The 27965-nt window shown below is 47.1% G+C and overlaps 1 protein-coding gene across 1 annotated transcript; it reads left to right on the forward strand.

Annotated features, from left to right (window-relative positions):
* The first annotated feature begins 1716 nt into the window (after positions 1-1716).
* LOC110177451 (uncharacterized) lies at positions 1717-26877 on the forward strand. Its single transcript, XM_086836893.1, has 7 exons — positions 1717-2166; positions 14261-14534; positions 14900-15221; positions 15285-18182; positions 23000-23279; positions 23351-23471; positions 24346-26877. Exons 1-7 carry the CDS (start codon positions 1717-1719, stop codon positions 24714-24716), a joined length of 4716 nt encoding a protein of 1571 aa, XP_086693019.1. The 3' UTR covers positions 24717-26877.
* The last annotated feature ends 1088 nt before the right edge of the window (positions 26878-27965 follow it).

The raw sequence follows: 27965 nt of genomic DNA on the forward strand, positions 1-27965 counted from the left end.
CCGGCAGAAATTAAAAAAGTTGATAATGGAAATCTAATAAATTATATCTAGAAAGCATTCCAAAAAATATATTTTCATTCTATTTCCGTCTTAATAAGCCAATTATACCTATAAAGATATGCCAGAACTTTCTTTTAGTGCATTTACTCCACCACGTAGTCATCATTCCTTGCTGCTTGGACTAATGGAGCTCAAACTTCGAACCGGGAGGTTGAGAAAAGTAAAATTTTATTGCATTTCCCGGACCAACTGCTGCGCGAAACGTCTCCTTCTTTATTATTAATTTATTAAAAGCCCGACGCCTGCCGTTTGTCCGTGGCTTTCGCGGAACTGGATGGCTGTTCAACGCCTCGTAAACCTTGCCAAAATCATCACCATCTCGCCAGTTGGCAGTCGTCGTTGCTGTAGTCGCAAATGAAATGTAAATCCCAGGCTGTGAAGGCGTAGGAGCCTGAGTCGCCTCCAAAGGCAGCGAACGAATCGAGCTTAATGCCCGGCAATCGCCATCAATGAGCCTTTCGCTTCCATTTCCTTTCTCCCAAAAACCAAACCGAAGCAAACCAAACCGAAGCAAAACCAATCCCATTCGCATTCGCTTTCGCCATTGCCATCGCAATCGCATTCGAGCGCTCTTCTGTTTATATAATTTAATTTCGAATTGCAATCAATGCGATAGGTTTTCACAGATTTCCCTTTATCGAAACGAGAGCGAGTGAGTGGAGGTCTTAACTTAAGCATCCCGGACGCAGCCACATGATTATTATTTGTGGCTAAAAATAAGCAAAGAATTTCCGTTCCGCTGCGGTGGCGCTTTCCGTTATTCGAAAACTATTTTCCACGCGATTTAATAGCCAAATTCACTTTGATATCGCGTGAAATGTGCGGCGTGCGTATGTGTGAAAAAGGAAATTTAAATCAAATGCAGAGACATTGAATTTTTCATAGCATACTTTAGTGCGCTATTCGCCGCGCTCCTGTCAACGCCCTTGCGCACAGCGGGGAGTTCTCCGTCTGCTGGGATGCTGGGATGCTGCTATGATGGGCAGATGGGAGGTGGCTTCCGCCAGGTGGAATGATGGTCCATATGTATGTATGTGCCAGAGCCTGCTTTCTAGCTGTCTATGTCGCCGTTGAGCTGGCGGAGTATTCCCCCGATGTGGAGACAGCGACATGTGTGTGTGCGTTGTTCACTCTTTGATAAAAACCGAAATTAATTATTGACGAGAACGTTGCCGCGGATGTTGCTTTTGCGTTTGCCTCTTGAAAATTTAAAAGGCGTTCAAGTGAAAGCGGCACACACACACACACACACACACACACACACACACACACACAAGACTGCTCACTTCCGTTTCCGCTTAAAAGCACAGAATGTGTTTACTTTGAACTAGCGAAAACTGTCAACGACAACCGCAAACTATCGGCGGTAAGAAGGACCCGCATCCAGGCAGCAGACCTAACCGAGCCAGTTGTGAGCAAACAAATTAGTGTTTAATTATACATGGAGGCAAAAGGCAGTCGGGGGGCCGACCAAAACCAACCAGCAGCAGCAGCGGCATCAGCCGCGATTCATTAAACGGGCAAAAAATGCTTCAAAGCGGCGTAAAATGAGTGAAAAATCCTGCAAGAGACACCACCAGCACAAAGACAAACACAAAGTAGCGAGAAAAACGCTTCGAAAAACGGGTCAGAGAACGTTGCTAACCGCATTAGAGGATGCAGAAGCGTCCGAAACCGGAAGTGGGCGACGTGACAACGGGGCCGCCGAAGCCGCCGCGTCTGAAGGCCGCGAAAAAGTATTTGCAGTTCGAGAGTCCGCTGCCGCGAAGGACACGCGCCAAGCCCGGGCAAAGGGAACAGAAGCAGGAGCAGGAGCAGCATCATCCCCAGGCAGACAAAGTCATTGCTATGCCGGACAGCAGACAGGATGCGGCAGCGGAAGCAGCAGTGGACGTGCCAGAAACAAACAACGAGCCCCGAACAGAGCCAAAGACCCACCCAAAGCCAGTTCCTGGCCAGGACTTGGTGCCACAGTCGCAGTCGCAGTTGCAGTTGCCGTCACAGTCGGCCGCCGCAAAAAGGCGTCTCGCCGAGGGCTGCACCAGCCTCATGTACGCGTGCCAGCGGGGTGACATTTACCAAGTGCTTGCCCAGATGCGCGTCAAGGTAAGATGTACTACACTTTGCAAAAAAATTAACATTCAAATTTAAAAAGGTTTAAAAAATTTCATGGAAATGCAATTCAGATAAATTAATTATTGGAACTTTAAATAGTTTAGTAGTATATTCTAATTATCAACATCAAGGACACTTAACTCAAATACTCAGACCATATATTTAAGTATTTGATTTTCTCTCTGTAAAACTATATTATTCTGAAACTATCTAGAGCCGTCTATAAAGTTTGGCTTTCAAACACGTGTTAAGTTTTGAGAAAAAACAACAAGGCAACGCCAAGTGTGTAATGGAACAGGATTTACCAGCCAGCCAGCAAGGATAATGGCCAAGATGAGGCGGTCCAAGCATGACAAGCTGACTTCTTCCAGAGGCCGGTCCTGTTTGCCTTCAAAAGGCAAGGCCAGTCATCTTTGGGGTGCCCCCCCAAAACAAAGGCCCAAAATCAGGCAAAGGCGTAACAGGATTCTAATCTTTTTGCAGTCACGATGAGCCGGCAGAATGCTTTAAGCCAAAGGGAAACCCTTTCGAGGTTCCGGGCTGGTCCCGGGTTTTCCGGGCATTAGAGTTTTTGGAGACTTGAACCGGGGACGGGGGGGGGGGTCTTTAAATTTCCGTTGCAGTCATTTCGGCGCATTGTTCACAGTTCAGAGCCCCTAATTGCTTCATAAACATTTCTACAACAAGCCGGGAGAGCGCACAACAAAAGGCGAGTTGAATTTGAATGCTGTAAATGGCAGGACATTTAAAATTGACAAAATAATCCCCCAAGCTTAGTTATGCCAGGCGAATGGTGAATGCTAAATGGTCCTTCCACTCTTCTTTGCCGACTCGGAGTCCGAGTCTGAGTCTCAGTCCTTTCGGTTCGTCGTCCTTCCATTGCCATCATTTCATTTGATTCCGTTTCGTCGGCTCGTCCGTTCATCAAGCGCCTAAATATGCCAATTTCACATTTAATTGAAATTTGAAAAGTTTTTAATTGAACGCAGATAAATTTTGAAGGCCTCCCCAAGGAGCCTGGCCATGTCCTCCGGTAGCCCAGCCTCTCTCGATCCATGCTCTCGCCCATTGGATTGTCATGTTGCTAGTTTTGCAATTATTCGCCAGCCATTGTGGGGCCCTGGACAAATGCCTTCATTTCCGGCCAGTTGGTATGCCTTCGTCCTGGTAATTGATATTGACGCCAAATTTGATGTGAAATTGCCTGACATTGAGTATTGCGCACAGTTCGTGGGAGCGACTTTTTGCGCAAAAACTTCCCTTCCCTCCACTCTGCCAGTTTACTCGGTTATGTAATTGCTAAATAACATTTCTGTTGCCTAACCTTGAGGGGGAAAACCATTCAGCATTCACCATTCACCACCCTCATTGGCAGTTTATTTGCCTGTGAAATATGGCAAATGCTGGCGATTATTACTTACTTTTGGCCCGCGTACTTTATGAGGCCCCATAAACAACGACAACATGACCGCATTCCCATTGCGATTCGAATTCGTTCGCTGAAAAGTGGAATGGAGGCAATGAGCCTAGCGTAAAAATAGGTTTTTCAACTTAATTTGAGCAGCGGCGAACGGGGCGTATGCGCAACCTTATTCGGGCAGCGTTAACGGAGCGGATGCGTAATGTGAATGTGCATTACTTATGTAAATTGCTAACCAAAGGCTATTTCTTGTTCCTTTTTCAAAGTCGTGTTTTGGGTATTTTTAAAGAAGTCGCCAGGGTGAGGGGGTTCAAGGTAAATTCCCGGCGAGTTCAGCTTAGTAAATCCGAATATAATTACGTCGCCAGTCGTTGACTGATATTATTAATGTTGTTCGCGGCGATATTGTTGTTTGCTCTGCTTATTGCTGTTCTTGTTGTTTATTCTGTTATATCTTCTTGTGCCTGTGAGACATGTTTTTAATTGTCTTGTCTCTGCATGTCTGTGGCTGTAGCGTTCCATTCCGTTCCCGTTTCCGTTCCGCCCCACCGTTTTCGTCCTGCTATCGCGCTTCGTCCTTGATAAGGCCGCCTTAGCTATTAAAAGTTTTAATGTCTTTAATTTGCCGTCGTCTCTTGCCGGACTGAGCCAACAATTTTTTTCTTGCTGTCGTATAATAATTAAACATCGCCTCTTGGCTTTGTCGCGTTGTTTTCCCCACTTTTGCCTTTTGCCCGATGCTTCCTTATAGCCTCAATATTTTCGAGGGTTTAGTTTAATGGCAATTTTAGTCAGAGGAGTGCCAAACTACATAAATTGTTTATGGTAAATAAATTCAAGAGCATAAAGTTCTTAAAGAATTTTATAATAGTTAATAGGATAAATAAATTGTACTTAAAGGGAATGATTTTGGAAGGAATTTCTGACAAGGGGAACACCTAAATTCCTCTAAAAATATTCTTATATATATTATTCAAAGAAGGACTAAAACATTCTTATGGTCTCAGTGTATACTTCACTTATTGGATTTCTGTGTTTTCGATATATTGCTGTGTTCAACGTGGCGTATGAGTAACAACTATTGAGGAGCTCCTTTCTTATGGCCAACCGAAAGCTTACGACAATAAGTTTTTCTTCAGTATATATGTTTCTATATATGTATTTATATATATGATTGTACATAGACATGGCACTCGTACACAACGCTGGTGGCTTCTCAGCTTTTTGAGAGCACTCAAGCAACATTCATCGACGTTGTTTACTTGCCTGCTATTGTTTTGCTTAAACTTTTCATTGATGTTGGTTTTTACCGCCCACCCCCTCCCCCTCCATATCTGGAGCTCTCGTCGCTCTCGTCCTTATTGTCTGTCTTGCTGTCGACTTTGTTGTTGGTGCTGTTTTTACCAATTAAGTCTTAATTTCTTAGAAAATAAAACTTTTTGGCTCCTGGCATTGTTGCTCCCCCGGCTATTCCCACCGTTCCCGCTTCCTGTTTCCTGCCAGGGGAATCCCCCTCCCATCAGCTCTGGCTCGCCTTTAGTTAATGTTAATGGCGTAATTGCGCCACCTCCGCGTCCAGGTCGATTGTTGTTGCTGTGCTGCCTTCAACTTTAAACCGCAATTCAGCCGAGAGTTTGAGACTGAAGTTTTACACCGCAAGTTGGTAATTGTATGTCTATCTCCTTGGTGTATGTATGTACCTGTACAGGTGCGTGCGTACTGCCGTCCCTCAGATTGCTGCAGGTGTGAATTATTTATTTTCACTTAAGATTTGCGGCGCTGTTGGGCTTGTTGCTGGATACTGAGAAAATAAACCATAGGAATGCTTGAATACTTTAAAAATGTATTGCTATTTGAGACTAGAAAGTGATATATTAAAATTGATGATATTATTTGACTTATTCGACTTATGAACAAGGTTATGTATTTAAGATGAGACAAAAAGCAAAGAAAAACAAAAATCCTTATAGTTTCTTATGAGTTTATTTAAAAAACAAGAGTTTCTTCCTGTGCAGTCTGCTCCCTGACATCGCCTAACCGAACCCCAGCAGCTCTTTCACTCTTACAGCTTTAAGGAAAAGTTTTCGCTCAAAAGTCAGCTGCAGAAGTTGATTTTAGCCAAGCGAGAGCCGCAAGAGATGCCGTGGCATGGGGCAGCTTTTGTTTGTTGCAAATAATATAATAACAAAACAAGCCAGGAACAAGTTTGATGTTGAGGCGAGAGGATACCCGGGGTTGGTAAGCCTTTCGGGGGCATTTGCATGGCCAGCTGGGCGAGTGTAACTCATACGCCCCGTTGGCCGGCATTTTTCCAGGGTACTCCTGCGCTTCCCCCGTGGGATGTGGTCTTCAAAAAGCAGGGGGACTCGGGGGGGAGTGCTTGAAAGTTGTCGTTGGGAAATTAATTTGGAATTCAGTGCGCGTTGTTGTTTTCGTCGTTTCGAAATTGAAGGACCGAGAGACCCCCGGCCCAGGTGGGTTGGAATTCAAGGCGTTCGCGCTGTTTAGGAAACTCACTTTCCACTCTGTACAGTTTCCATTAGCTGCGATTGATTGACCTTCGGTCGGCATCTTTTTAATTACGCTCGCTCAGAGCACTTTCCACCACTTTTTCGCCATTTCCTTCGCCATTGCCGCCGCTCAATCAACGTGCAAATTATTATCAATTTGGGGGGAAACGAAGAGGGGGGTTATGGGCAATGCAATCGGCAATCGTCCGCCGGATCCTTTTCCGGTGCCTTTGCTTGGCAATTTTAATTGCAATTTTTTGCGCTCGCCCCGTTTGGCACATTTTGTTGAAAATTCATTAAAAATGACGTCGAAAAAGTTTGCATTTCGTTCACTTTCCATTTGTACTCGTTACCTTCCCCCCGTTTGTTCATAGTGGCTCCGTTTGTTCAATCGTTCCTCCATTTGATTTGGCCTTTACCTTTGCTGACATTCAGATTACTTCACAGTATCTATTTAGCTTCAGTCGCAGTCATTTGAATTTTTAATTAATCGCTCGCCCATCGGCCCAGCCAGGTGGAGAATGCAATCAGCGCCAATGGAGCTAACAGATTGGATGAAATGGCAAAATATCTGGCCAACTGACCTACGACCTTTGTGCCTGCATGCGATTGAATGGATTTTCGACAGTTTTGCATGTCCGAATACAATTAATTAGGCGGCGACCAGGAGGCCCAACAAATGTCCAAATAAAAGTCAGCGTCAACGAGTTAAATTAATGGGGCAGCGTTCTGGTTTGAGGTTTCGGCCGTCATCAGAAGTTGGCCCCAAACCGAACCGGGCTGAAGCGGCGGCTAATTGAGCCCAAAAACCCCATTTCCAATTGGATGGAGCTGCTTTCCAACTTTGTGTGCGGTTACCATATGCGGCGGCTTAGCCGGACAGCTGTCCAATTAATTAGAAACCACCAGAGGAATACGAACGGACTATGACGAGGATGACTCTTCCACTGACCAAAGTTTGCAATGGCAAATTAATTACTGAAATCGTAGAAATTTGTCTTGCAATGCGGCCGGGCGGGGAATCCCAAGTATGAGCCCGAGTCCGAGCCGGTTGTCACTGTTGTTTGGCTCTTGCAATGACTTCCGCCAGTTGGCCAGAAGTTGCAGGCCAACAAGTTGGCCAACTGGAGTTGGAGTCCAAATGGGGAGACAGAGAGATGGTAGGATATCCGTGTATGAATTCTCATGGCCCTGCTCAAGGAAATCCCCGACGGGCTAATCACATGCGAGATTTGAACCGGAGCTGGAGTCGTAGGTCCGGAGGTCCAAAACTTTTGCCTTAGCATCCAACAATATTTGCTCGGAGTGCATAATGACAGTCAAAGTTGACACAAATGAGCATGGCTTGTTACTAATTTTAATGCGCTTCGGTGCACAGTCCTCCGGCGGGTTTGGCATGAGGTCAGAGGTCAGAGAGTGGCTGCCATCCCGGAAAGTTTTTGTTGCGGAAATTACTCGAAATGCGAGAGACCGAGAGAGCGAGGGCGGGATGGAAAAGGACGATGCGGTACCGTACATAATACTCGTAATTTTTAATTGACCCGGACCCGGAAAGTTTCTAAAATATTTTGCAAGTTAATTCGATTTAGGCAAAACTTGAGCCATGACTTACGGCTCTCGGAATTTGGCCAATGAATTATGCAGGGCAACACGACACAGCATCCGCGTCTGCTGCTCATAATTCCCATGTTCAGCTGGGTCCGAGCTGATCTGAATATCTTAAAGTATGCATGAGCCTTGTTACCCGGCATTGAATTGCCATTAAAGCGGGGAAAATTGCTCTTGATGTTTGGCAAACATTTTACCACCTGAGACCGAGGGGGATGGAAGCGGAATGAGAGCACGAGGTGGAGCGGCTTAAACCGCCGGAAAAGTTTGTAGATCAAAATGAAAGTTTCCCGTTGTTGTTAATCCGTTGCACGGCATAAAAACTATGCGAAAGTTTAACTACACAGCGCAGGGAGCTGGAAACCAGGAACCAGGAACCGGGAGCAGTCCTGAGCACTGAGCCTTGAGTCAGCATCCCGGCTGGCACATGGCACATAGCATAATAATAATCCGTGCGGCAAACCTTTTGATGAGTTCGGGCCAAAAGCGGGTGGTGAGGAGGGGGGCCTAGAGCCAAAGTAGCTGTAAATAATTGCCAAAACTACTTAAGAATGCTGCACAGCGAAGCGCTTCCTCAAGGATCAGCAGGTGGGCTGAGTCCATGGTGGCGCTTAAAACGTTGGAGTTCAGGTGGAAAGGAGAGCTGCAAAGGATGCCGCAACAAAGGGCTCGATTCCAGGCAACTGCAATGCATGCAGCCAGCCAACCACCATTGTTGCTGCAGCAGCCAACGTGGCACTAATTAGAAGTATAAAAGGTGCCACAACAACAGTTAGAGACTGGCGTTATCCTGCCACTGCCTCTATCTTCCCTCGGTCTCTGTGTCTGCCAGCAGTTAGGCTTTGTCTGTCGAGCATGCAAATTATAGTTGCCGTGGAGGCGCCTCCGTCTGGCGGCTTGAGACGCCGCTGCACACCGACAACTATATAATGCCACTGCTGCTCCTACTTGTACGTACTATCCTTCCAGGGGCGAACAGATCGAGGGGGGGCTTAGGAATAAATGAGCTTATGTTTATGACTTTACCAATGCTAAGCTTGAAGTTTGCATATAATTCTGCTCATAAAATTAACGAACAATCTCTGTTAAATTGTATTTGAATTTCAATGTAAAATAACTAAAATTCTAACCAGATAATGATGTGATGATTCAAATAGTTAAGAGAGGTAAACCCTTGAAAGTATTTCTAACGCTCGCCCCTGGATTAAGCTACCTGTGCACTTTGCCGCTTACGTTAATTAAAATACATCTTGAGGGTGCCGGGTAAATGTGATTAACATATGAATTGCACATTGTCCGCATAAATTTGCCATTGAGGACGGCGGGTCGGGTCTTCCTGGTGCTGTGGCTTCTATGCCCTGTGGTCACTTGACATCTTAAGCAGCCGCAGACGGGATGGGGGGCGACCTGGAGGCGCCTGTCGAGGAGTTTCCGGTATTTGGGCTCCGAACCAGGGGTTATCCTGCTTGAGGAGACGTGCTGTGAGTGAAACTCCTGCCAGCATCCCGTTTTTGGGATGCTCCTTCAGCCTTTTAATGTGCCATTCTCCCGACGCGTCGCACATAATTATGGCGGATGTGCTGCCCAACGAAGCGTTAAGTCGAATCCTTGCTCCAGTCCCAGTCCCTCCTCGCAGGCCACCTCAGGATGCCAGTTGCCATTTGGCATTTGTGCCCTTCCATGGGCTTTCAGGCCATGCATGTATTTTATTTTTTATGCATTATCATGTAACTGTGTGGCAAGGAGGAGTCCTCGCCGTTATTGTTGTGGCGGCTGTGTCGTCTTTCATTATTATTTATGCTTTATTTATATATATGTACGCACTTCCTGGGTGTAAACAGCGGAGAAGACTCGTGCCACACGGCGTATGCGTCATCCGAAGGAGTAGAATGTCCTATGACTTCTGTGACCAGCTTCCGCTCATGCTCATTCTCATTGTTATGCTAATGGCTTACGATATATGAATAATAAGCTCCGGCCACAGCAGCACTTCTGCTGACCACACGCACACTCCGTTTGAGGCTCAGATTTCGAGAGTATCCTGGAAGAGACTCCACCAGCATCGTCGTCCTTTGACGACAACAGTTGTCGCTTCAGTTATGCAAATGCCGGTGGCTACTGGACACGAGACAGTGGTCGAATATTTGATATCTTTATATCTCCCTTCGAGAAGAGCTACGCAAATTGTTTTCCTCTGTTCCGAGTGCAGATCCAGTTTTCATACGACTGCCATATAAATCTGAGCGCCCCTTAAGCCCCCCGTATGCCGGCAGGGACAGGAGTTAAAAAAGAGCGAGTGTTGTGTGTGTGTGTGTGTAAAAAACCCAAAGGAAGTTTTAAGTTTTGTTGTCCTTTCTTCATGCCCGGAAGCTCTTAAAGAACCAGAGCCAGCCCCAAACACGTGCAAAAGGATGAAGGCTCGAGGAGGGGATACAAGGTGGCACACGGCTCAAAATGAGGAATCGTAAAATGCGAAACGAAATTTTATGTCCTTGGAAAGCCTAACTGTTGCTCCTGCTGCCTGCATTTTGCTTGGACGGCTGCCATAAATCCTGACTCGTGCTTTTTAATGCTCACCTTTTGTGTTGTTTTGTAGCTCATTTGCCATTAATCTGGCGAAACTAAAAGTGAGATAACCTGACCCAGATGGACTAGCTCAAGAGATTCTTTTTTCTTTCGTTTATAACCGGCCATATCGTCCGAGTGGTTATTATAATGAATATATAAATGCCAGTAGCCTTCTAGCCTTTATTTAACCTGCCACCGGGAAAAATATAATTAAGTTGTAAGAGCTGGAAACTATATGGTTGCTTTTATTGGAATAATTTGTTTTATAGAAGAGACTATCTTTGTTTACAACAAATAAAATAACTTTTGAAATGAAACCCATGCTGGTAAATACGTTTCAAGAGCGCTCCTTTACAGAACCTATATTTTAAATTACCCTTTTCCTTTGAAAATCATTAAAGGTCTTGATTATTAATAGTTAAACGAAGAATAGTAAGTTATAGTGTTTTATACTAGTTTCAAGGGTTTCCTAAAGATGATTTAAAGCGTCTTTCAAGTTAAAATGTCCCTTAAAATTCTCCATGATTGAATGAACATAAACTCACAGGTAATAATTTGCATTGGTAGGTAGGTAGAGGTGTTGAGCCTCGTTCGGTTTGATATGGTTTTTTTATGCCAGTTGCAGCAATACCCTGGTGGCCTCATTTTTCTGCGTGGCCTGGGCACGTTTTATTTGTTTAAAGAACTATTAAAATGGCATAAACAGGAACTCGAATGGCAGCAGCAACAGCGATGGCAATCGCACCAGTGCCGGGTGCCATTGGTGCGACTGAATCCAACTGGACTGGCAGCGCCAAAAGTTTTATCTTGGCCATGATGGTGGAACTGGGGAACTGTGGGACTGACCTCCCCCTGGCAGGCATGTCCTGTAGTCCTGGCGCTGCCTTTTGAGCGCATTGTTGTTGCTCGTATTTGATTATCGCATTTCATTTTGTGTCGGGTGAATGTAGAAAGTTGAATGCAAATTTGCATGACACCAACAGAAGCGGCCAGTGGTTTGCTGGCTGCTGGGGGATGCTGATGATGATGATGATGGTGGGGGAGTAGCGAAGGAATACGGCAACAATCACACCAAGCATCATCATAATAATAACAAAGCAGCCAGAGCAACAGCAGCAGCAGGGGGAACTTTATTCCCGGGTCCCTTTTTGTTTTTCTACCCCACAAGCTGGAGCAACAGCAGGAGCAGGATCAGGCACCAATGGAATGGAAATGGGGATAGAAATGGGGATGGGGAGAACTGGCTGTCAAAGTTTTTAGGTATCATTTCAGTTTATTTGAATTATTCATAATCCGGCGAAGGTCCTTGCGCAGTAAGAAACAAACACAGCAGGGCCTTTGGAAAAGCAGCCCGCAGATAACGGAAGCAGCAAATAAAAATCATTCATTGTAAACATTTTCGCCTCGCAAACACCAAACAGGGAAAGGGGGGAAATGGAAAATGGAAAATGAAACCGCAACCGAAATTCGAATCAATCAACAGCAAAATATGGAAGAAAAAAAAAGCCCAACAATGGACCCTTACCAGATTTCCATGCAAACTGTAAATTAAGTGAAACATTAAATATTTAACTTTTGTAGAGTGAACTTTTGGCTCTGCCCTCCCTCCGAAATTCACCTGTTGAGCCATGCAGTTCTGTGTCCTTAAGAAAGCCCTTGTCCTGCTATTTCCCCCCTGCAACACGCAAATGCCTAATAGAGAAAGTTTACTTTCCGCGCTCTCAGTTGCTTGTTCCTGCCGCAAGAGCCGAGTTTCGACTTACTTTCTATAGCTATCGAACTCTTGTTTGACTCATGCTTAAATGTGCAATAAATTGAGCACTTCCCCCCCGCCCAAAAGTGGGGTATTCCAGGTGAAAGCCAGGTGAGAGCCTGGCCTCCACTCGTCGCACGACAGTTTTACGACAGTCACGCGATAAATAGAAAGTCAGCGTGCCCGAACTGTTTGCAGAAATTGAATGTTGGTTAGAAAAGCAACACAGTCAATCATTCAGGCCCACTGACAAGATAAACATCAGATCCACAGGGAGAAATATGAATGATCTAGAGGGGTTTTAGCTAAAGATTTTAGAGATCTTAAAAACAACTAAATAATATATGGATTATAACCTTTATCAAGGCCTTTAAAATAACGTTTAGGAATGGTCAGTCCTTTTAAAATAACGTGTTTATTAATTTTAGTTGTGCAACAAAGAATGCAATTAGTTGAAACATGCCATATATTAAAATTTAATTGGATTTTCATGTAGGCAGTTAGCAAAAGTACGGAAGTATAAATATAGTACTTTTATATTTATATTAACTTCCATAAAACTAAAGAAGAAAGTTTAAAAATAGAAAAATATCTGAAAAATTGCTTTATGTTTGATATTATTAATTAAATTAATCATATATTTAGGAAACTCTTCGCTTATTGTAGTATTTTTCATGAGTTCCTAACTATAGCTATCAAGAAGCTATCAAGCTCATTAGTTATATAATTCATAATGTAACATATACATCCTGCTTTAAAGAAGCCATTAAAGTCCTTAATGTAATACTTAAAACTATCAATTCTGTTTTTTTTTTTTTTGTGTGTCAGAAAGGACTTAAAGGTGGAACCATAAAGAGGTGTGTTGAGGAGCTGAAAGAAATTAGCACAAACTATGCCGCAAGAAAAGTTAGTTGCGAAGCCTAATAAGCGCGCCCGTGGCCGCCCACGGAAAACTGTGTGGCTCCAGCGAGGCATGGCAGTCCGGGGTGGGTGCACGGGTGCCCGGGTGCCCGGGTGTACGGGTGCCAGTCAGCCAGCCGCCTGCAAGGCAACCATCATCCGCCCCGTTGGCCGACGATTTGCCAACGTTTTCACTTTCACATTTGCGTGCTGTTCCGCTTTTGCCGCTGCTGCTGTTGCTGCTGCTGACGTCGCTGTCGTCGCATTGCGAATTCCTGGCAGCAGAGGGGCAAAGTTTTAGCATACTTTTCGGTGGCGGCGACAGTATTTTTTGTGCACTTGACATGTTTTGACACGCTCCTCGCTCGACGCTCCTCGGCTCCTTGGCAAGGAGCACAGCACCGTTACGTCCTTCCCTCCTTCTCCCCCTCCTCCTCCACCATGTTTGCCTCACCGCTGGAGTTTGATATTGTTTTGCGCGCCAAAAATGCTGGCGATAATCTGGTGAGCTCGACTGGAAGACACCACACACAAACACAAACAAACACACAGAGAGACAGAGAGAGAGCACACACCTGGCGCCCATTCCTGGCAACTCACCACGTTGTCCATGACAACGGTTGCCAACTTCCAGGCAGGAACCCCTTTTGCCCCTGCCGACACTTGCACTTTCCAGGCGACGCGACACGGTGCGACGCTTACCGTTTGTTTACCTTTGTTGTTGGCTTAGTTACTGGCCAACAGCGGTGTGTGAAAGGCGATATTTCCAAAGGTTTTCACCATAATTAATGCGACAGCATGTGTTTTAAATTTAAATAATAATATAATTGATTAATGTTTGTTGTTCTTTTGTGCCATTTCTGTTGCGTTTTTGATGATGATGCTTCGCCTAGGGATGTGGCAAATATAATTGCTTTCCGGTTTTCGGTCGATGGGCATCAGTTGCACAAAGGCCTACACCGGCTGGCAACCACCGTCAACTTGGCCGGTTAAATAAACAACAACCCCATACGCACACACACACATACACCAAATTATTTGCCGGCAATTAAGGCTGTGCCAGGACCGGTCACGCGGTCCATCAAACACTGCCCTGCGGCTCAGGGAGGGTGAGTGAGATACATATCCATACATAGTTTGTGGATCGTGGAATCGTGTGCAATATGCAAATGACATTTTAATTAGTTTATTAATCGGCCATGGGTCCATCTCACTGGCATGCATATTTCTCCCTGTCAAGCGAAATAAATGAATATTGTTGATGTGTGCTAACGATCCCGTTTGTTCCCCATTTTAATCTTTATCCTTTTTGCAAAACAACAACAGCCTCAACTGCTGCGGCAGCGGGACAGGAGCCATCGCAACGCGCTGCACTATTGTGCCGCGCAGGACATCGACCAGAGCACGGACCTCGTGGCGGCCGCCAGCATCGCAATCGCAGCTCCCGAGCTGCTGGAGTCTGCCGACGAGGATGGCTTCACGCCGCTCCACCTGGCCGTCATCCAGGGCAACCTGGCCATGGTCAATCTCCTGTTGGCCAACAAGGCCGACGTGAATGCGGTGGACAACGAGGGACACTCGGTGGTGCACTGGGCCACGGGTGAGTGGGAGCATCGCATTGATTTTAGTATTAATTTTTGTATTATTGAAGTTTTGAAAAGTTTACCACAAAATATAAGCGTTTTGCAAATATGCTAATAACACATTACGAAATATGTATATATTTATGGATTTAAATCTCACTTGTTAATTGTGGCATACTTTTTGAACATTTTCATTTTTATTATTAACGAATTCGACGCACTTTACCGCACACACAAGCCACAATTTTTCACCAGATTTGTGCGGTAAAATATTTCACTTCATGCCTCAAAAAGAGAATTCCAATAAATCGACATTTTGATTGCTTCAATTCGTTTAATGTACATACATTTATTATTTCATATTTACTCTGTTTAACTCTAGTATGCGGCGAGGTGGAGTCCCTGCGCGCCGTCCTGGCAGCAGGAGCGAGTGTGGCCAAGCCGGACGCCAATGGGGGCACTCCACTTCACTATGCCGCCCAGATGTGCGGCGCCAGCCACGACAGCAAGCAGCAGGCCAGCTCCAGCAGTAGTTCTCGCCTCTCCCTCGAGATCCTTGGCATACTGCTGGCCCATCCCCAGAGCAGTGTCGATGTCCAGGACAAGGATGGTCGCCAGCCGCTGCTGTGGGCTGCCTCGGCGGGATCGGCCAAGGCGGTGATTGCCCTGGTCAAGGCGGGAGCACGAGTGGAGTCCTCTGATAAGTGAGTGTCTTCTAAGGTTAATAATCTAAAAGTTCCCTAATCCTTGATATTCTTACCTTTCAGGGATGGACTCACTGCCTTGCACTGCGCTGGTTCACGGGGACACACCGAATGCATTGATACCCTGATTGGCCTATGTGGCGCTCCCACGGATCTCATCGATTCCAATGGCTGCACGGCTCTGCATTATGCCGTGACCTTGGGTCATGCCGATTCCACTGCCAGGCTGCTGGACTTGGAGGCGGATCCAAATCGCCAGGATCGCAAGGGACGTACTCCCGCCCACTGTGGGTGCTCCAAGGGACAGTTTGAGACCCTGAAGCTGCTGAAGGAGCGCGGCGCCAATCTGTGGCTTCGCAATGCCAAGGGGGACCTGCCGTTGCACGAGGCCGCCGCCTCGGGGAGAAGAGAGCTCCTGGAGTGGCTTCTCAGCCAGCGGCCCAAGCAGGTGAACACGACCAGCAACGATGGACGCAGCCTGCTGCACATTGCGGCGGCCAACGATTACACGGACATGTGCAAGCTCCTGCTGGACTACGGGGCGGATGTGAATGCCGTTTACAGGAACTCGAGGGGTTTGGTCCTGACCCCTTTGGATGGAGCACTGCAGCGAGGACACCGCTCCACGGCCAAGTTTCTGCAGGCCAATGGCGGTCAGCCGGCCAACAAGGTGCGGTTGAGTAGCCGGCGCGCAGGGAAGGGAAATCCCTTTCACGAAACCAATGCCTCCGACCTGGTAAGACCCCTCAAGTATGTGGAGAAGGAGGAGCTGCATGATTTGCGCAGCTCCAAGAAGTATGTGGTCTACCTGAAGCGCTCCGACTCGGATAATGGAAATGAGAATGGGACTGGTAATGGCCATGGCCAGGAAAACGATCCTGAGGCGGAGTGCAGCTGCTCAGAGCAGACCTACCGCAAGGAGCAACGCTTGAAGCACGTCTGCCGGCGGCACAAGCGGAGGCAGCTGAGGAGGCGCACCAGCAGCTGCGGGGAGTCCAAGCACGAGAGATGTAGCGAGATTTGCCGCTCCAAGAGCAACATCGAGATCAGGAGGCGCAAGTCACGCGAGCGGTATGCCAGCTCCAGTGAGTGGGAGGAGGATGGCGAGGATGACGAGGATTCCTGTGAGAATTGCTGCTACCACAAGCGGCAGAAGGAGCGGGTTGTTTCCCGCAAGCGTTCCACATCCTCAAGAAAGTCCATAGACCGTCAAGATAGTGATGAGGAAGAGGCGAATCACACGGCCCAATCATCGCCAGAGAAGGGTTCAAGGAAGTCCATATCAATCAATGGGGAACACAAGGCAGGGAATCCCAAGGAACACCCCATTGCTAAGGAAAGACCTCCATCCGCCAGTAGGCATCAGACACCTCCCACCAAGGAGGGAACCTTTATCAAATCGCCACCGCAGAGCGCCAAGAGTGAGAAGTCCAACATCGTGGAAACCCTTCTGGTGGAGGAATCCCATGCCGTGGAGCTAACAGATGAAGAACCAGAGGCAGCCAAGTCAGTGGTGACCCAAGTGGATGTCCATCACGATGCCGAGCAGCTTACCTCAAAGTCTTCCGAGGAAGTGCCCGCTGCAGAGGAACCTTCTCTTCAGGAGGAGGCCAAGCTGCAGTTAAGCGAGGAGGAGACCCAGCTGGTGTCCAAGGAGGTGGAACAGGTGATCAAAATAGCAGCTACGGCGCTAAGCAGCGAGTCCAAGAGTTCCAGTGAAGAAAAGCCGCCGGAAAAGAAAAGTGAATCTCCTGTGGAAAAACCGGAAAATGAATTTAAGGAAACCCCACAGCCAGCCACCCCAACGGCGCCTGCCCCGTCCTCGGGGCCACCAGCTTCCGAAAAGGAGGCTGCCAAGCCACAGACAGCCGCAGAGAAGCCACAGCCGCAGCCGAACACCACCGTCGCTGAAGGGGTTGAATCTGAGGCTTCAAAACCAGCATCTGCCGGCAAAAAACGCGAACAGATGGAGCAGGCTGAAGCCAGACCAAAGCCGAATCCCAATCCCAGTCCCACACCCCCTTCGGTACCCAATTCCACTCCCAATCCCACTCCCACTCCTCCCACAGATCCGAAAAAGCCTACAACCGCACCACAACCACGCCCTACTCCTACTGCTGCTCCTGTACCTGCTCCTGTTCCTACTCCCATTACCAACCCACAAACGCCCACCCAACAGGAGCAACCGCAACGGGAACAGGAGTCGAGGCGCTCCTTCACACTCCTGCCCTCCGATTCGGCGGACGATGACCCAGTTGGAAATCCAACCCCAAATGCTGGTACAGCTTCCGATGAGCCTGCCGCCGAGCGTAAATCGAGCTTCCAGGTGCTGAAGAGCGACGATTCCCTGGGCGAGTTGGAGGATCCCAAGAGACCCGGACGCAATGGCAGTAATCAAGTCTTTCAAGTAGTAAACGAAGGCAATTCCGTTGTCCAGCTGCCCAGTGCCGCGGAGCTGGAGAAGATGGAGTATGAGTACGAGGAGTACGATGATGAGTACGATGAGGATGAAGCGGATGCCATTGATCCGGAGCACGACAGTGCCTTGCGTCGCTTCCTGAGCAGCGGTAATCGTCATGGTGTGGGGAACACAGGAGGAGGAGCAGCCGGACCTGGAGATGACACCTCCGAGGGCATGGGCAATGGACGGAAGCGTCGCCTCAAGAAGCGTGTGCGTAGCGGAACCAAGACCCGCAGCAACTGGAAGGGCACTCAGGAAGGAGGCAGCAGCATTGCCGCCCTTGCCACCAGCAAGGATCAGGACTCTGGCTTTGAGCCGAGTCCAAGGGCAGAGCGCAGTAAGATCCCAACCCTACGCTCTGCCCACATGCCCCGCCGGCCCATCTATGCCACCCTGGATGGACGCTCCTGCAGCAGTCGATTGGAGAACCGGAAGCCAGGAGACAAGGGAGCCTGCGACATGGGCGCCGTCACCAGATCCATTCAACGGAATATCCGCAGGTGAGTTTGCCTTATTAATTTATATTTTATATATACAAAAATCGGATATATTTATATTGAAACGAACAAGGTGTAAATTTCATTAGCTCTCGGTAGGACAGAGCCTTACAGATTGACTTTAAATGAGGGAGAACTTCGAGTGTGAGCTGCAGTCCGGGCTTGGAGCTCTTCAAGCCCCGGAGAGTTGATGGCGAGATTCATTCATTTAAATTAATCTCCAGGCAGTTAGTGGCGCCGGCAAGCGCCGTCTTTTCGGCCGTAGATTTATTTACTTGATGCTTGATTTTAATCAACTTGAATGTCCCGCTCGCAGCTCGGATCGCATTATATCACGCGCTTCACTTCAGCTCCGCAGTTGTGGCTGCGGCGGCTCTTAATGTAATCAAACTGCCCAGCGCCGAAGACTGAGATGGAGCCGGGTCCCAGAGTCGATGGAGCTGCCGCCTTAAAGTTAATTTAGTCAGGGATTTAATAGCCTGGGCCGCATTTCTCATTTCTTTCCTTCCATTTTTTTCTTTTCTTTTTTTTTGCTGCGAGGTCTCCACCATTGTTGCGCTGGTCAGCAAATAAATTGCCCGGCTTCCGTTCGCCATAAAGAGGCGCGCTTTAAAGTTATTATAATGCGGTTAAAGGCAATAAACGCGGCATTAATGTACATTTTCCATGTACTGGAGCATGAACTATGACCGTAGAAGCCTTGAGCATAACAGGTGGATGCCGTTTGGTGACAAGAGGGCTTAATTCAATTCGCCGCCACGCTTTGTTACCTCTTATATTGGGTACCTTAATTACCCGAAGGTGGATCGTAAATCATAATTAGGTCAAGTCCGAAGAGTCCAGTCCATTGCCACTCGGCCTGGCTAATATCCTGGCTGATTTATTCCAGTGCCCTCGAATGCTCCGAATCTCGTCCGCTGTCATTAGCCGAAATGCTCATTTCCGGCAAAGAGTTGCGCATTTTAATTAGCTGCACAGAATCGGAAGGCTCGGAAGGGTTGAATGCGGTACACGGCAAGGACGAAGGACGCCCACCTGCGGTGCGATGTTTTGTTTATGCAGAAACTTGAACAAAATATGAAAATTAGCCGCAAGCAGGCAGCAGGCAGCCATTCGGAGTGGAGCAAAGTCTTTGGCTTCGTTTACAACTCGCTAATGCTAATTGTAAATGGAATTAGTGCAGATTAGCGAGAGCATTTTTAGAGGTCCTCGAAAGAGGCAAAGAGTATGAGAATCAGGACGAGAACGAGGCCCATTACCATTTGTGTTCGCTCTTCGTTTGCCGGCTTGTTTTTCCGGAAATCCCTTTGTGTACCCGGGACTTTGCCAGGAATTGGCCATAAGCTCACACTAGCGATTGTTTTTGCCGGTGGCTTTGGAGCTCGTGTGCCGGTAATTTAATTTGTCATTTTCAGATCGATTCGGCTAGATGCTCCTCTGTAAGCTGCTCCTCCAACTTTAAAGTCAATTGTATTTATTTATGGTATTTGCATAAGCCCGGCCGCAAAACTTAATTAAAAAGCGTAAGCTGACTTTTATTAATTTTGCTAATCTGCCTTGTAGCCCATGAATAAATTTGCAAACATTCACCGAGAAAGAAAAACAAAACAAAACAATAACGGGGCGAAAAACCGGAGCGCATTTCATAAATAATTCTTTCCACTTGACTAATGAAAATATTTAACTCGGCTGTTTGCATAAGCCGGAGCAGCAGGCCAGGCCAAGGAGTCGCCATGGAACCAGAGCCGAGTTTCCGCCATGTCGGAGGTTCCGGCAAATACACGGCGTATACGCAATGTACGCAAAACCGAAAGTCAAACAAGTGTCTTGCTCAGCAACTTTTCCGAACAAGTTCCTCCTCAACAAGTCGCGCGGAGTGAGTCAATTAATTCCCGGCTAAATCTACGGCAAGCATCCAAATAGAATATACTCGAATCTACCCCCAAAAACGGAAGTAAAGCAACGAAAAAAAATAGAAAGTGAATCCCAGTTGAATACTCTGGATGGGTGGGTGTAGCTTTGAATGCCATGAAAAGTGTGTAAATAGAGACTTTATTTTATTTCGTATTTTTCATTTTATTCTACATTCGCACGCTTTTCACACGGACACAGCACCCCCCGGCAGCCCAGTCCCCGGCAACTTTATTTTTTTTCCTCGTCTCGGCTCCGAAGAGATTAAAATTTTATCTGACGCATAAATTAAACAAATAACTTACCGGGGCTGCCAGGATGGTGTGTGTGTGTGTGAGTGTTTCGAGTCCCAGCAGCACAGGTGAGATTTGGGATTTATAATGTGCGTTCTCGTAATTGACATTGTTAAATATTTGGATTTCGTTTTCGTTCTCAATTCGAAGTTTATCTGTTGTCCTTGCGGATGATTTTTGTGGTCCTGCAGCGGCAGGTGATGGAATTAGCAACTAGCTCTGATTTTTAATAGTTATACTCTTTCCAAGGGGACTATAATTTTAGCTACAAGTTTTCAACCGTTTTAATCATCAATTGTGGTTCAAGCCCAATCGCCTAATTCGACATTTTTATTGGCTCAAGTCTCAAATGGAAAGTTAATCTCTTGTGAAATGTGAAAGTTAAGTTATCTTGCCTTATTTCGACCTTCCACCGATTAGTTCAATTTAAACTGCTCCGCTGTCTTCATTTGCGGCCTTAATCTGCTCCGCTTGGAGATAAAGTTGATGAAGCTTTCAGCTCTCTCTCTCTCGGATTTTGGCCCAAAACCAGGCACTTGGCGAAGTTTGAAGCGCGGGCTCAGAAAATATAGCCGTAATGAAAAATGAAGCAAAAAGTTTCCGCAAAGTCTGTCGGACTGTCCGCCGGAGTGCGAAAGCCAGCCACAGACTTTTCACGGGGGGAGTGTGCGACTTTGTCAACACTTTTTGGCGGCCATTGATTTTCCAGGCTAACACTCGGTGCAGGTGTTATGCAGTTATGCAGGCCACGTCTTTGCCAAAGCCATCCGGCCGGCTGCCTCTGTTTCTGTTACAGTTTCTGGCCCAAACCATTAACACTTGGCAAAAGGTTCTGGGTTCTGGGTTCTGGCTCTGGTTTGTGCAGTTCCCTCGCCCGCCTTTGTTGCCTGCTATCCCGCGCAAATTGCCGGCGGGCGGGAATTCGTTGTTGCAACTTGTGCAGCGCTTAATTTCTTTGCATTCTGTTGTCGTTGTCGTTGTCAGCGCTTCAGAAAAGTGCGCCTACGATGGTCCTGGTGCTGGTGCTGGTGCTGGTGATGGTGCTGACTTTGCCGCTGGCGGCCTTTCCACTTCATCCACTTTGGCGCTGCGTGCACTTTTTGCCTGTCACATTTGTGTCACAAACAGGAAGAGCCGGGCGTGGGTGGTGTTAGTGTGGGGTGTGGGGTGTGGGGCATTGGTGCAGGACAGTTCGCTGCGAGCGGTTGCAGTGGAAAAATGTGGCACACAAAATCAACGCGCACAAGAAAATGAAATGAAAGTTGTACTAGGCGAACGTAAAGCGGAAACGGAAATCAGTATCACTCGGTGGCAGCGGAGGACGGTGGGGGCGGTGGGCTCTGGGGAATGGCTGGTGCTGAAAGTGTGCCAAGGACAGTACTGCAAAAAGTATTTGCACAAAGCGAGAAAGACTTGCAAAGAACTCAAGCGCAACCAAACGGAGCCAAAAGCGAGGCGTAAAATTGAAAAGCGCTTCGGCAAACAAGTGATGGCCGCGACGATGGCCAGGATAAGCACGGGAATGGAATGGTGATAAGCATGCTGATTCCCCTACTGATGAAGATGAAGATGAGGATGAGGATGAAGATGGAGATGAAGATGAGGATGAAGATGAAGATGACCGCTGCGGCAGCGGCGACGGCGGCAAAACAAGCGAAAGAACGATGGTCGGCTTTGAAGTCGCTCAGCGGGATTCCTTGGGCCCTTGGCCAATTTATTACGCAGCTTTTGGCGCACAAGGATTCTTGGCCATTTATTACCTGGATCTCGGCAGGATCTCCTCCCGCTGTCGATGCCCGCCGCTTGGCCAATGAACTTTTGTTTCAAAGTCAAATTGTTTTGCATAATTTCGCGAGGCGCAGCCAAGTGGCGAGCAGTGTCAAGCGGTCTCCTCCAGCCGGTGTGCCGTGCAAACAGTTTTTCCTAAAAACGCCGCTCTCGCTTTTCTCGCTTTCTGCACCGCTTTCAAGCACCGAGTGCACTTGACAAATTTGCTTAGTTTTTTCGGTGAATGCGCTTCCCGCGCCAAAGGTTTCGGCTGCCAGTTGATTTAGAAAACTCGCTGGCCCGCAAGCCGCGTTAAAGGAGCAACTTTCGAGGGGCCGCCGGCCAAGATGCAGATTCCTTAAAGCAACTCGGTTGGCTGTTTGCCTAATTTTTAATAAAATTTCTAATAACATTTTATGGCAGCCGTTGGCGTCGGGCTTTAATTTGACTCGCTTCGTTTATGCCCAGCCTCAATTATTAATAGAATTTTTTCCGCGTACGCACTTTAGTATTTTTGAAATTTTAATAACATGATGCCTTTTATTGCGCTTGAGCAAAACCCAAGGAGCAGTGAGTAAGTGAGATGAGGAGGAGCAGTAGTCAAAGAAAGGACCTTTTTGGTGGCCCAGCAGGCGGCTCTGCCTTTGTTTGAGTCGCGAGGATTTCAACATGACAATTTACGTACATTTACCAACATTTATTCTGCTAGCTGCCCCGGAAAAAAACACGGGCCAAACATGATGACGACGACCGGCACAATGGTGCTGAGCGGAAACAAAAGGCCACTGGCTGCGCTTTTCATTCGTCCTTCTTTATGGGTACCAATCTCCTTTGCTTCTCTGTTCCCAGATACTACATGGAGCGCAAGATCTTCCAGCATCTGTTGGAGCTCAAATCGCTGCAGATCCGCTCCAGCAAACTCAACGAATCCGTGCTGGTGAAACGCGCCGTCGACGACTACCACAAGTCCTGCGTGCTCCTTGGAAGCGAGACGGGAACGCGGCTGAGACGCTACAACTTTACCGAGTTTACCTTCAAGAACTTTGAGCTTTTCCTCTACGAGACGCTCAAGGGACTCCAGCGGCCGGGCACCAACAACTTTCAGAATATCAACGAGGTGTACGAAGAGGTAGGATCACCATTAGCTGATCCTGGCTTATCCCTTCCACCCTGCTCATTCTTTTTTTTCTGCTTTTCCAGGCGGAACGTCGCCTGAGTCCGGACTACAATGCCTACGAGAAGGCGCTGCAGTGCACCACGAAGACACATCGATGTCTCCATGCAGCCCACGCCTACACTGGCATTCCCTGTGCCGCCTACAGTAAGTTATCAAGTTACAAATAAAACAAGATCAGAGACTAGTTTTAATTAATTTATTAATTAGTAATTCAATCCAACCATTAACTAAGAACTTATAAAGTAACTCGATTTCATCTTTTATCAACTTGAGAAGCTCGAAAAGTTTTACATAAAACTAATTGAATTTTTTTTCGTATATCAAAGTCTGTATTAATTCTATATAGCTCGGCAGCTACATTCTGTTCCATTGGCTTGAGGGCTTTAAGCGGCTCTGTGCAAGCGTGAAAAATGGCACCAGACAGCCTTTTGGCCGGGCCCAAAGAGGCGAATCCGTTCGTTGGCAACACTTTCGCCGGCACTGGGTCAAGCGTGGGACAGACACTCGAATTCAAAGCAGCTGCTCGCCAGCTGCAGGGCATAAAAATATAAATCCTAATTACGAGCAGTTTATTCACTGCGCGGCAAATTAAAAATATTCTCAACTCGACTCGACTTGACCCGGACCCGGACTCGACCCGCCGCCGCCGCCGCCGCCTTTCTGGCTTTCCACTTTTATTACATTTTCCACTCGGCACTCGCCATTCGCCAGAGCCGGAGCCGGAGAGCTTCAAAGGATGCGTCCGGCTTATGGCAAATTAAAAACGCATTCATTTGTGCCCTTCGTTTCGCCTCCGTTCCTCCTGTCCATCACTGGGCACTGTTTACACACAGCTATTTTTGCTGACACAGAGAAGGTGGTAATCCCCGCCGAGAAGGTCGGTAATCCGGCAGCCAAAAACGCAGTCGAGTGCCGTTTCCCCATGCCATTATATTTGTGTTTTCTGCTGCAGGACACCTGTCAGTTGCCCGATCATCCCTCCGATCATTAATCTAATGTTTTGTCTGTTGTCTTGCAGTTCCCATGATGAATCACCACACGATGCCAAAGTTCGGCTTTGGACCGTACAAGAAGACGGGCAGCGTGAGTAGCTTCTTCCTGCCCAAGATCCTGACCAGCGGCCGGGCATCCAGCGGAAGGGCAGGTGGCACAGGCAGTGGTGGTGGCAGTGCGGGCGGCGGCAGTCGCTGTAATCACAAGGTGGCCCTGGAGCTGTCGCATGGCAAAAACAAACAGCTAATTTCACTGCCCGCGGAGAAGCTGGATAGCAACAAACGGTACTATGTGACGTTCACTGTTAAGGACTCCTCGGGGCCATCGGCATTCCAGCACCAGCAGCAGCGCGGGAGTACCGCGGGCGAGCAGGGCAGCGGCGGCGGTGGAAAGTAGAGCGTACCGTATACATATTACGTATACGTAATGTGGAACACATAGTGCGTATACGCCACCGCCATCAGCCATCGTCGCGGGAATCTGCCACAGCCGGGCCCGCATCCTCCAGGCGTCCTTTTTTTGTTGCTCCTGCTTCTGGTCCTGGTTCTGATCCTGGTCCTGCTGCTGCTGTTGCTCCAAATGCATTAAAACAATGCCGTCGCTACAGTTTGTGGGGCTTCTGCTGCCGGTGCTTTTGTTGCTGCTTTTGTTGTGGCCACCCGTTGTCCGCGATGGTTTTTTCCCCGTTTGCTTCCTGTCCTGATGTCGGAGTAATACCACGGAAAATGGGGGTTATGCAGGGTATATCATGGATATCTCGTCTAGGGATACAGATGGTAAGAGAATTTTAATTAATTTTATGGTTTTAGTAACTCTTTAACTAGTTTACTCACAGAAACAAGAAATTTAAAAGAGTTAAAGCTTGAATGCAAATGTTTTTTTGCTATTTTAAAATGTACTTATTTAATACAAAATTCTTGTAGCCCTAAGGCTATTTGTATTTTCAGTTGATGCTGCCGCCTAACACATATCTATATATTTTTAGTCAGCAGATTGAAATTAATTGAAGAAATCATTTCCGACCCCATAAACCATATATGTATATTCTTGATCAGCATCGAAAGCTGAATCAATCTAGCCATATCTGGGCAAAAAATAAAATTTCGACATCATTTCGATTTTTGCAAAAAATCATAAGGGGTTACATCATTAAAAATTGCGAAAATTGGCAAAAAATTGAATTTTCTAAAATCTTAAATTGAGTAGGCAGTTTTATTAATAAACAGTAACATAGGACAGCTTTCCGAATCAAAATTAATGCATTTTTGGCTGAGTTATGATATTTTTAAAATTTGATTTTTCGAAAAAATGCTTTTAATTGCTGACCTAGGGTACGTTGTAGTCGATTGTCCAATTCTTTGCTGCGCTGTTTGTTTCTGCTGCACTTTAAGATGGCCAACTGCTGATAATGGATGATGGCTCTGCTCTGCGGCTGTCAGTTGAAGTTGTCACGCCAGCAGCGATGCAGGCAGCAGCAGCAGCAGCAACAGCAACTGCAACAAGAGCAACAGCAGCAGCAACAGCAGCAACAGCAGCAGCAGCAATTGCTAAGGCAACGGCAGCTTAAATTATGTAGTCCTCCAACCCCGGGCAGTTGTTCAGTTGTTCGGCTCCGCTCTGTGTTGTTTGTCTGTTTCGTATTCTCCTCCTATTTTTTTTGCCGTTGCCGTCTGTTTGTTTGTTTGTTTGTTTGTCTGCTGGCGCTGCCGCTGCGCTTTTATTTCAGTTTTTCATTATCATTTTTTGTCGCTGTTGCCGAGCGGATGGGGGCTTTGGGTTGGCGCTGGCTGCTGCTTGGCATGCTCCTAATGCCACAGATAAGCGTTGTTATTAACGCTCGGCTTACCAGGAGCAGGCGACAGGCGTGAGGACATGCCGCCCATCGTCGCTTTTGTCCCACTCCGCCAAGGAAGCCAAAAGGGAGCCAAGGGGAATAGGACGAATGAGCACCAGAAGCAGCAGCAGCAGCAGCAACAGCAACAGCAACAGCAGCAGCAACAGCAGCAGCAACAGCAGCAGCAAAAGCAGCAGCAACAGCCACAGCAGGAGGGGGAGCAGCAACAAAAGCTAAAGCAGATTCAGAATCAGCGAATGAATAAATGTAAAATATGTACCGTGCATTTCTTTGGCATTTCAACATTTTTACTTTATTTGCAATTTTATTTACTTGTCTGCTTGTGCTGCGCCCTTACCATTTTCCCAGCGACTTTTCCACACTTTTTCCCAGCCCTACCCCCATCGCATCCGAACCATTCAAGCCGTTGTTTGTTTGTTTGCTTACTTCGCGCTGAGTGCATTGTAAATGGAGAATAATTGCATTGCATACAAAAACCGTCGCGATTTTTAAATTGTATAAGCGAACAGAAGCTGGAGCAGGAGCAGGAGCAGGATCAACAGGAGCAGCATCAGAAGCAGACACATAGCTACCGCCGTAAAATGATTTCTTTAAATATCAAATTATAAGAGAGGAGTGCATAATAAATTCCGCAACTTAAGAGTTCTCGTTCCGCGTAGACCTAAGGCAGCTGTTGCAAAATAAACGTTGAAAATGTCTAAATTGAAGCTTTTCTTTCATACACACACACACAGACACACACACGTGGAACACGTGGGGGCCGTAGTCGAAACAATGGTACCCACATACCAAGTGTCCTTGGCACAGATCTGAAAAGCGGGCTGATTGCTCGCTTCGCAGGCGCCGGTATCATTATTCCAGCATCTACTGAAATGACGACGACAACGCGGATGACTGCTGACAAAAGGAGCAGAGGACGAAAACATTTTTACGGCATTCTCGGCATTTGAGCAGCCGCCGTCCCCTATCCCTCCCTCCCCTGGCTACCCTTTTTTTTGGAAGCTGTTCTTATGATTGCCATGAATGTCAGCCGGAGAAGTGGCCCACTCCTGGTGCTGCTGCTGTTGCTGCTGCTGCTGTGGCGACATGCAGCTGTCAGGCCGGGGATAGCAATAATCGCCGCGCTCAATCGAAGCCGTTATGAGTTTCACCAGGACGACCAACAGGACCAACAGGACAACCAGCGCCGGTTGTCAGTCGTCTGCTAATTGAATTCCAAACTGGCCTTTATGGTATCCAAGTGCCATCGGATAGGCCGCTTTCCGTTCTCCATTTTCCATTTAATGGTAATAGTGATGTTGACTACAAAAACTGTTGAAAAGATATTTAAGGTGGCTAATTGTTGCTTATGAAATATTCGAAATAAAATATTTACTATAATAAAATATATTTATATTTGTATGGAAATGATTTCTTTAAGGATTGTTATTCTTGATATTATTGAATACTTACTTTCTAAAATCAATATTTTACAGTATAGAACATTAAGCTTCATAATTTTCTCAACTTGGCCAATGGTAGCTGCCCCCAAAAATGGCTGAAAAGCAGCCGAGTTAGCTGCCCAGACTGGAGGGCATTAAAATTTCAACAGTCCTGTCCGGACTAAGCATGCCTCTGTGAGTTGTGACAGCGCACTTTGAATGGCAAAAGGACTCGGGCCGAGCAGGGGCGTCATTTAATTTATTTAAGCATGCTGCGGCTAAGCAGTCAGTCGCCTTCTAAGGAACGCCACCACCCGGCAGATGGCAGCCAGCTCCGGTTCCATCTCCACCTACCATCCTCCAGAATCT

This window comes from Drosophila serrata, unplaced genomic scaffold, assembly GCF_035046125.1.
Source record: "Drosophila serrata isolate PLE 108 unplaced genomic scaffold, ASM3504612v1 contig_295, whole genome shotgun sequence".
Taxonomy (NCBI): domain Eukaryota; kingdom Metazoa; phylum Arthropoda; class Insecta; order Diptera; family Drosophilidae; genus Drosophila; species Drosophila serrata.